Source organism: Panthera leo, chromosome D4 (genome assembly GCF_018350215.1).
Source record: "Panthera leo isolate Ple1 chromosome D4, P.leo_Ple1_pat1.1, whole genome shotgun sequence".
NCBI classification, from domain to species: Eukaryota; Metazoa; Chordata; class Mammalia; order Carnivora; family Felidae; genus Panthera; species Panthera leo.
Window position 1 is genome coordinate 91,782,351 of NC_056691.1, and position 9,743 is coordinate 91,792,093.

At 63.0% G+C, this 9,743-nt stretch overlaps 1 protein-coding gene across 1 annotated transcript; it reads left to right on the top strand.

Moving 5' to 3' along the window:
- The first annotated feature begins 292 nt into the window (after positions 1–292).
- On the top strand, positions 293–9,338 carry MYMK (myomaker, myoblast fusion factor). The gene is made up of 5 exons (XM_042911986.1): positions 293–427; positions 4,703–4,817; positions 5,659–5,807; positions 8,604–8,720; positions 9,189–9,338. Exons 1-5 carry the CDS (start codon positions 293–295, stop codon positions 9,336–9,338), a joined length of 666 nt encoding a protein of 221 aa, XP_042767920.1.
- The last annotated feature ends 405 nt before the right edge of the window (positions 9,339–9,743 follow it).

A 9,743-nucleotide genomic window follows, 5' to 3' on the forward strand; every position in this document is an offset into this window, starting at 1 on the left:
GGAAAGAAGGATGGTCTCCTTGAATCAATAACTCTGGTCTCCCAAATTAAAAAAAAAAAAAAAAACTCCGAGACAAGTGTTGATCACGTGGTACGTCAGCTGTTGGCCTCTGTCCGTGTGCCCTCAACACGTGCACTCAAGTCCCTGCCCCCCTTCGGGGCATTCGAACCACAGCTGCCATCGGAGCCCCCACTGAAGGGAGCGGGCCTCGTCCCTTCTGAGTTCTCTGCCCTGGGGACCCGGGCGGCCCGCACCCTCCCCTCCTCCCCAGCCGGCGCCCTCCTCCCGGCCCATGGGGACGCTCGTGGCAAAGCTGCTCCTCCCCACCCTCAGCAGCCTGGCTTTCCTCCCCACAGTCAGCATCGCTGCCAAGCGGCACTTCCACATGGAGGCCATGGTCTACCTGTTCACCATGTTCTTCGTGGCGGTAAGTCCGGGCCCCGCGGGAGGACCCACGCGGGGCACCCCCCCAACGGCGGAGGAGGGGGGCCATCTTTCCACCACGTGCCTGTATCGGTGATGAGGAGAAGTGATTTGGAGGTGAAAGAAAGAGCCCGAAGACCAGGAGAAAGGGGTGGGGGGCCCCCCTCCTCCTCTCTGGACCTCAGGTTCCCCGCCTGTGCCGGGAAGTCACTCTGGGCTTGGTGTGCGTAAAATGGGCGAGATTCGGTGGGTCCAGGACGAGCCCCTCCGGGTGCCCCTTCTCTCACCGCTGGCAGGCCACCCCAGGCCCCCGCCCTTGTCCCACCTACGAGCGCGGGGCAGCTGAGCCGGGGCGGAGGGGCCGCACCGGGCCCCGGGAGGGGGGTAGTGGGGTTTAGGGAACGTGTAGGGCCTGGGTGAGTCTGATTCCAGGATTCTGGAATTCCGTAGCTGGCCCCTGTTCAGGAGGGCCTGCTCACGTCTGCTTGTCTCTCCTTCTTGGGGCCTACGTCCGTCTCTCTCTGAGTCCTTCTTTCTCCATTTATAAGCCTGGACAGCTGCCCTTTAGCACTGTCTCTCCCCCCCTCCCCTCCCCATGGGGCTCTTTCCCTCTGCCTTTCTCCTGTTGCTTTTCTCCACATCTGCCTTTTTTTCTTTCACTCTGTCTGCGTCTGGGTCTCTCTTGATTTCTGGAGCTCTGTCTCCATGAACTTGCCCTCTTCCCAAACCTCCTTGTCTCTCCCTGTCCGGCTTTGCCCCCCTGCCCCTCCACGTGTCTCTTTGGCTCGATCTGTCCCTCTAGTTTCTGTCTGTCTGTCCGCCTATACTCCTGCCCGTGTACATCTCTATCTGATCAATCATTGCCCCCGACCTACCCAGTCGATGATCCTTCCATCCACCTGCCCGCCCCCGTCGGTGTCTCAGTGCCATTCTATCTCCCTGCCGCCATGTCCCTCTGAGCCCCCCACGATCACGGCTGGCCCCCCTCCCTGGCTCTGACAGTCCTCCTCCTCGGCTCCCCTCAGACTCACCCTTCACTGAAGCCCAGCTCCCCTCCAGAAGCACGCACCGCGGGGGCGAGCGTCCCCCCGGACGTGACAAATCGCACGATGCCTTTTGCCGCCGGCCCGGCTCCCCAGCAGCAGGGCCTCGGGGTCCCGGGGGCAGCCGTGGGCAGTAGGTGTGTGAGCACACGCCTGTGTCCGCAGACGTGCCTGCACGTGTGTGTGCACTTGGGCGGGCGCCCCCTTAGGCAGCAGGGACCTGGGGCCAGGGGCTGCCTGGGGCTTGTCTCCACCCCTGGGTGGGAGAGACCCCCGCCGGGAGCCAGCATCCAGGCTGGGGGGCGTGCCGGGGGCTCTGCACACAGTGTCTTCTGTGGTCTTCTCGGCTCCCCGTGAGCCTGGGATTGTGACGGGCCCATTTGACGGATGGAGAAACCGAGTCCGACAGAGGCTGAGTCCCGTGTCACTGTGAGCACCAGATGTACCTTGGAGCTCCTGGCTCAGTCAAGGCATTTTGTCCGATGCCATTTCATTGGCCCCACAAGGGACCCCTGCTTGGGAGGGCTCCAGGAAGTCGGTCTGGCAGGTGGGAAGCCCAGGCACGGGGCGGACGCGGGACTTCTCTGCGGGTACAGGGGGCTTAGGGCCGGGGAGGGGGGCCAGGGGTCTTGTCCCCAGGCCCAGGTCAGACCCCACCCAGGAACCCACAGACACGGCCAGGCCACCCCTCCCTGCCGGGGCTGGGCTGGCCCCCAGCTGCCTCCGGGCTGACCTCAGCGGCCCGCCCTGGCCCGCCCAGAATGGCAGAGGCAGCTGCCTCCTGCGACAAATGTCCTCCAACCTCAAAGCCACACTCAACCCCTTTCTCCCAGAGCCCCAGGCAACACCAGTGCAGCCCCTGCCTCCCATGTGGCTTCTTCTGCGTTCCACCCAGGACCCTCCTTGGCCAGTTGTCACAGGGGGTGGCCTGGCCCACCCCGCGGACCGACAGAGGGGGCCCCAAGCAGGCAGCCAGTGGCCGGGCTCACAAAACAAGGCTCCGTGAGGTCGGCCTCTGGAGGCGGTGCGGTCTCCCACCAGGTCCCCAGCTGTACCCCACCCCCACCAGCACCCTCCGGGCCCCCAATCTGCCCCTGCATTGGAAGACGGAGGCAGGCCTCACAGGCGCCTGTCCCCGCTCTGCCCTGCCTCCTTGGCGGGTAGCACTGCTCGGAATCTCACCGTCCCCACCTGCCCAACAGAAATGAACCAAGGGCCTGGTGGGAGAGCCCCCCGCCCCCCCATCTCGGGTCAGCTCTCCTTCAAACCGCTCTAAACCCTGCATTCACACGGCCGGGATGAGACAGTATTCCTGCTCTTGATGGGGACAGGGCACAGACACTCCAAGAATCTCTTAGCAATTAAGTCCGTAATTCTACACGGCGATCTGTGCTGCGAAGGAGAGGTGTGGGTGCAGAGACAGCAGATGATGGGGCTGGGGGGCGGGGGGAGGGATGGAGTTCTAGAAGTAGCAGGAGAATATCCATGTCACTTGTAAGGCCTCGCTCTGCCTGCCAGAGCCACGTGGAGCAAGTGTCCTTCTCCCCACTCTATCCCACAGAGTTCTGAGCACCTTGATCAGGCCTCACCTGAAGCTTCCCTTTCCCCAAACAGTTATGTCCACTCCCTAGTTGTTCTTCTCTATCCTCTCTGCCTGTGTCACTTCAAAGGGTGCAGACTCCAAAGTTCAACACAGTCTTCTAGGTGGGTCTGACCCGGACAGAGAGAAGCAGGACTCTGTCACCTCCCTTGTTCTGGGCACTATACCTCTATTAACACCTCCCGGGGCACCTTAGCTTTAAGACACCCGTAATTGTAACCAATGTGAGCTCTAAATCCACCCCAACTTGCTTGACTCACCGGGTGACCCTGGGCTCCTGCTCCCCCTGTAACATCCCTGGGGCCTCCGGACGTGGGCTGCTGTCCTGCACACCTCCTCCCGCCCGCTGAGCTGGGCTCACCAAGAGACGATTGTGCCGGTCTCCGGGCTCGTCTATGCCCGTGGAACTTGTCAAAATAATTACGTCACATAATTTAATATTCCTTAAAATGATGAAATGCATATATGCAAAAGGAAAGAGTTGTTTTTGGTAAGAAGTCAGTTGACAGCTTTGAGGATACCCCATAGAGGCATTTGGCTTTAAAAATTGCCGGTAGGGGTGTCTGGGGGGCTCCGTCGGTTAAGCGTCCGATTTCCGCTCAGGTCACGATCTCGCGGTCGGTGACATCGAGCCCCGCGTCGGGCTCTGTGCTGTCAGCTCGGAGCCTGAAGTCTGTTTTGGATTCTGTGTGTCTCCCTCTCTCTCTCTCTCTGCCCCTCCCTTGCTTGTGCTCTGTCTCTCTCTCTCTCTCTCTCTCTCTCTCTCTCTCTCAAAAAATAAACCTTAAAAAAAAGTAATAAAAAAATAATAGGTTAGAAAAAATTGCTATTAAATAAGGTGTCGAGGAGACGACCGTACGAGTGTGGGAGCGGCCGGGCAAAACGACCGTGCCGTCTGCAGCACCGGGGTCCCTGTGGTGGTTCTCGAAGCGTGTTCCCCCTGGTGGCTGGCTTCAGCCTGAAAAACTCTTAAAAATGCACATCTCCGACCTCCGGCCAGACCTGCCGAGTTAACGACTCAGGGTGGGCTCAGCGATCCGAGGATTCACAAGCCCCCCCCGGGGGGTTCTGGTGCCCACTCGGGGCTGAGGGCTTCCTCTGCGGGGTAGCCCAGTCACGACAGGGGTCAACCGTACAGCAGGAGGCCCCTCAGGCCCCCCAGGAGCCGCCTGGCATCCAAAGCGTAGGCCCTGGCCTCACGTCCACGGCCGCGGGGAACGTGCACCGGCACCCACTGGCGGTAACCCCGGCTGTTGAAGGAACGTGCAGGGCGCGTCTTTGAGCCTTGGCAGAGCGTCGCCTGGCCTCTGTCTACTCGCGTCACAGAAAGTAAGAGACGCGTCTGAGCCCTCAGCGCGTCCCAGGCTCCGGACCCCGACACGGATTGTTTCCTCGAATCCCCACGAGACCCCATGAGGGGAGCAGTCGGCAGCACCCCCATTTTTCAGGTGGGGAAACTGAGGCACGGGGCCGTGAAAGGACTTGCCAGAGCTGGTGAGTGGTCTGGCTCAGCTCGGAGTGGGGGTGTGGCTGGGGCCCAGCCCCGGCCCCGGTCCCCCCACCCCCCTCCCCTCCCGCCCTCCCCCACCCGTGCGCTGTGCCTCCCAGCCCCCAACTGCCCTGCGTGTTCCCACAGTTCTACCACGCCTGCAACGGGCCCGGCCTGTCGGTCGTCTGCTTCATGCGCCACGACGTCCTGGAGTACTTCAGCGTCTACGGGACAGCGCTGAGCATGTGGGTCTCACTGATGGGTGAGTGGCCGCACCTCGAAGCCCAGTTTCCCCGCCGTCTGCGGGCCGGGCCCCCCCCCCCCCCCCCCCCCCCCCCCCCCCCCCCCCCGGGAAACCCGACCCCAGCGATCCTGCTGCCCAGTCCTCATCTGGAGCGTCTCCTCCCCCGCTCCCGGGGCCCAAGCACAGTCTGGTCTAGGGACGCGCAGCCCTTACAGGCCCGGATTCCCATTCTCGAAACCTCTAACGTACACTCTCGGTGAAGGCTTGTTCCGACACGCGCATGGGAGAGCCGTGCCGAGGGCCGGCGGAAGGGCTTCCGCTCTCTGCCCCGGGAGACCGCTGTCCCCAGGGCAGGGTTTGTCCCCGAGACGTTTCTTGAGGCTCGCGCAAGCCTTGACGCACGTCGCTGTCAGCTCGGGTCGGTACGAGGATGGAATCCCTGGACGCAAGTTGCCCTGCGACTTTGTTCTCACTTAGCGCCGTCTCGCGGCAATGTGAGTCAGGGCACGTGGACCCCGTCGCTCGGGGCTCCCTGCTACGCGCCCGTGAAGGACCCAGATCTTTCCTGTCTCTTAGCTGGGTGTCTTTGTCTCCGTCCCAGGGGTCCCCAGGGGTCCCCAGGGGTCCCCAGGGGCGGGCGCGTGCCGCCCGGGCTGCTCCGTCCACGTCTCTCCCTTCAAACCCGCTGGAACAACTCAGACCTCGGAGTGACCGGGCTGGGCCATGGGCTGTCTCTGGCAGAGGACGCCCAGCACTGGGAGCCCTGAGGGATGCCTCTGGGGGAGCAGCGGCCGGGGTGGGGGGTGGGGTGGGGTCAGGGGGCCGCTCACCTCTGCCGGTTCCTCTCCCCGCCCTCCAGCGCTGGCCGACTTCGACGAACCCAAGAGGTCGACCTTTGTGATGTTTGGCGTCCTGACCATCGCGGTCCGGATCTACCACGACCGCTGGGGCTACGGCGTGTACTCAGGCCCCATCGGCGTGGCTGTCCTCATCATCGCCACCAAGTGGGTGCGTACCGCCTGGGCCTGTCCCCGGCCCCCCTCACCCCTCCGCCCCGGGCTCTCCGATGACCGCCCGTCTCACCTAAAGCACAGAGACGGTGAGCACCAGGCGCCCCTGCCCCACCGGCGTGGTTTCTGTCACCGGCACTCACCGGCTCTGGGCCTAAAACCCAAGTGACGTCACTCCCCTGCCCCAGCTTCCAGGTCTGCGAAGCGATCATTACGGGAACAGTCTCTTCCTTACCTCGTGGGCTTGGTTCCGAGATGAACTGAGATAATGCATTTAAAAGTACTAGCATGGAACCTGGGTGTTCAACAAATAGGAGTCGTTAGGGGTATTGCTGTTCATAGTATTGCAGACAGTGACTCCTTTAAAGATGCAAAACCCATCGGAAATGGCCTGGGTTGATCTGGGAAGACTTCCTGGAGGGGGTGAGCCTAGAGTTTGGTTCTAGTGAGGAAGGAGGCTGCGGTATGCAGTGGACAGGAAGAGGGATCTGCCCGTAAGCGTTGAGGAAGCTCGAGCTGGAGTTTCTGACGCTGAGAGCCCTCTGCTGCCCACCCCTGGGGGGTATGGCACCCAGTAGGCCCTTACACACGGCTCCCAGGCCTCCCCTAATCCTCTGTTGTACCAAGCCCCCCCCCCCCTCCCCGGCGGTGAGATCTGAAACTCACACTCCCCAGGCTGTCGAGAAACCTTCGAGAAACCTTCGGCAGGATGGGCCCAGGGCCATTGCCTGGGGCCCCAGAAGGGAAGGAGCTGAACCTTGCCGGGCCAGAACACAGGTCTGGACTGCCGCAGGCCTGAGGCCGGGCTCACTCTCCAGCCGTGCGGCAGCTCAGGCCCCAGGGGGACGTCCCTCTGCCCCACTTTAGCCCCTCTGGAGCTCCTCCTGGAATCTCGGGGTCCCAGCTCCAAGTGCTGGCGGAAGGTCCGGTCCGACCCAGCCCAGGCCACACACCCACTCAAGGCCCTAAAATTAAGCCAAGATGGCAGGACCTCAGAGGATGGTCTGCCGGGCCACCTGGGGAGCAAGCAGGAAGGCAGCTCCCTGGGAAGAGGGGTCCGGCTGGACAACTGGTTGCAGAGAGCGCCCACCAACCCATTTTACAGCTGCGGGAGAGAACATAAAGTTCTGGTGGCGATCCTTCCCCTCGCGCCCCGGGCTCCTCCCACAGCCAGGGAGCAGAGGGTTTGTTTGGCCAGGCGGTTAATGAAGGAAGTAGGGCTCAGAGAGGTCAGCAACCAGCAAGAAGTCACAGCAGCACCCGGGCCTCGACTTTTCAAGCAAGGGAAGGGAGGGAGCCTCTTTCTCACTGGGGCTCAGGGACGCACTGCTGGCCTGGGCCTGACCCAGGAGGCCCCTCGGAGCTGCCTCGGAGGAGGGGACCGTGTCTGGACCCAGGGAAGGACCACATTAATGAACAGGCTGGAATGCATAAACACAGAGCCCTCGATAATGCGCTCACTCCTGGCAGGAAGTAGGATAGTCTCCTTGGTCTGCCCTGGAGGGCTGTCGTTCCCCGCCTCCCCCACCCACCCCCCCTCTCGCAGATCTTGGCAGGTCTGAATCTGGGCTGCATTGTAATCCGCCAGAATAGAAGTCACTCCCTAGTGTCCCTGAGAATCCTCACGGGGACTTCCACGGCCTTGGGGGCTGTGGGTCCAGCCACAGGAACCAAGAGGTCTGCCCGGCTCCCTGCATCTGGGGCTCCAATTGTGTTTTGCAGACCATTTAGCGTGGAATTTATTTTGGATTTTCAAGGGCAGTTGTTTCCTGGAATGAGGGTGGATTTTTCTCCCGGAGGCTCGTCCCTTCTCGAGCCAGAGTTGGGAACAGCAACCCTCGGGGAGAGGAAGCCGAGCCGGGTGCGGGGGGGCGGGGGGGGGGGGGTGCAGGGCTGGTCAGGCCAGGCTAGGGCACGACCTGGGGCAGCCACGGCCGTGGCCACCCACACCCAGGACGCCCCCAGCCGCACCCAAGCCCTATCTGTGCCGCCTGATTCCTTATCAGCGATGGTAAATTACAGAAACCTGAAAACCGGGCTTTGGCCGCCAAAGTTGCCCTGCCCCAGCCCAAGGCTACTCGGGGTCTCTGTGCACTCCACCTGGTGGGCTGGTGGAGGGGAGGGGGGCGCTTTCCCAGCCCCCGGGGGGCCTCCACCATTCGCAGTGTGCATGTGTAGGCTTGCCACAGGCCTAAACACCCCGCTCTCTGAAACACTTCGGAACGCCCAAGGGTTCGAGATTCCAGGGTGTGGACCTGCATTTACTGCATGATTTCAGTGCATGTGAACCCGAATTCAAATGCCCGCTTGAGCCTTCCGCTAACATCAGGGCCTGCGAAACCACAGATGTAACGTGCGGGTCAGACTGTCTCATAAATACTGTGATGGGACATCGGTGAAAGCAACCAAAGGGACTTTCGGAGCACCACACGGGCGCCCCCACCGGCCATACTGGCGGGCAGGGCCAGTGCTCCAACACCCCCTTGCTGTGACTGGCGCCCTGGGGGGGTCCCCTCCGGCTGGGGGAGGTGCATGTAAAAGGGTGGCCTTGTTACATCCTGAAGAGGCAAGCAGGGGTGGGGTCCCCATGGTGGGGGTACTGGGCCCGCGGTTCCCAGCTCGGCCGTCCAGGCTGGGGGCTCCCTTGGGTCCCGCAGCCGCGAGGCTGGGCATGTGGGGCATCTCCCTGCGCCCCAGCCCCTGCCCGAGTGTAGCCAAGGTGCGCATGCCCAGGGCGAGCTCTCCGGGCAGCCCGGGGCGGCGTCCCCCGCATCACCGGCCACTCTCCCCGCAGCTGCAGCTCATGAAGGAGAAGAAGGGTCTGTACCCCGACAAGAGCGTCTACACCCAGCAGATAGGCCCCGGCCTCTGTTTCGGGGCGCTGGCCCTCATGTTACGATTCTTCTTTGAGGTACAAGGCCTGAGCCTCCTCGGGGTGGCCTCACGTTCCTGCTTTTCTGTCCCTCGGGGTGGGTGGAGGGGAGCCTCCCTCCCTCCCGCCACAGCCTGCTTCGTCCCCAGCACCGGGGCGATCGCTGCCTGCTCGCACCTGAGGCGAGGCGCACAGCCCAGATGGGGCCTGGGGCGGGGGCCAGCACCTGCAGGGAGGAGGGAGGAGGGAGGGGGGCAGGGAGGAGCCCCAGACTCCTTGTCAAAGGCCTAGCGAGTGGGGTTTGATGTCAGGAAAGATGGCCTGGGCCGGACACTGAGGGGAGGCTCCTTGGAGGAGGCCACTTGGCCACATTCCTGAGTGGGGGCGGGGAGGTGACCGGCAGATGCCCTGGGGAGCCAGGCAGGCCAGCGTGCAAGCAGGGGCCCAGAGCGTCGGGGAGGGGGGCCTGGGGCCCCAGACCGACTCCCCCCCCCCCCACCCCTGCAGGATTGGGATTACACCTATGTGCACAGTTTCTACCACTGCGCGCTGGCCATGTCCTTCGTCCTCCTGCTGCCCAAGGTCAACAAGAAGGCCGGAAGCTCGGGGCCCCCCGCCAAGCTGAACTGCCCCACCCTTTGCTGTGCTTGTATCTGACTGCGCACCGCGCCCGCCCCCTGCCCCCTGCCAGCCCCTGCCCTGCCGCATCTCCCGCCTGCGGAGAGACCCCCATGGCCCCCCCAGCTCTGAGCATCCGGGAGAAATGTCTCCCCTCAGAGGGATTTGGGGAGCATCCCGCTGAGTGCTGCTGGGAGCCCACTTACTAGGTTTCTACGGAGTACGAGCCACCGTGCTGGAGAGAAAAGGACTTCCTGCCCCGCTCCTGCTCCCCCACAGTCATGGCCAGTCTGCGTCCGCAGGACCCCACAGCCAACATGTGTCTCCCCGCCCCGTCCCCCTTTCCTCCTCACCCAGCCACAAAGGGACTCTGCCCATGTCCCCCTCACAACACCTGTCTCCTCCTGGACCCTGGTTGTCACCACTTCTGTCCTGTGCCCTCGG

What these genes read in the sequence shown, in the direction of transcription:
- MYMK (XM_042911986.1), top strand. Translation starts at nt 293, where the DNA reads ATGGGGACGCTCGTGGCAAAGCTGCTCCTCCCCACCCTCAGCAGCCTG. An exon ending in TCACCATGTTCTTCGTGGCG is followed by an intron (nt 428 to 4,702) that starts GTAAGTCCGGGC and finishes GTGTTCCCACAG; the next exon opens with TTCTACCACGCCTGCAACGG. An exon ending in TCATCATCGCCACCAAGTGG is followed by an intron (nt 5,808 to 8,603) that starts GTGCGTACCGCC and finishes CTCTCCCCGCAG; the next exon opens with CTGCAGCTCATGAAGGAGAA.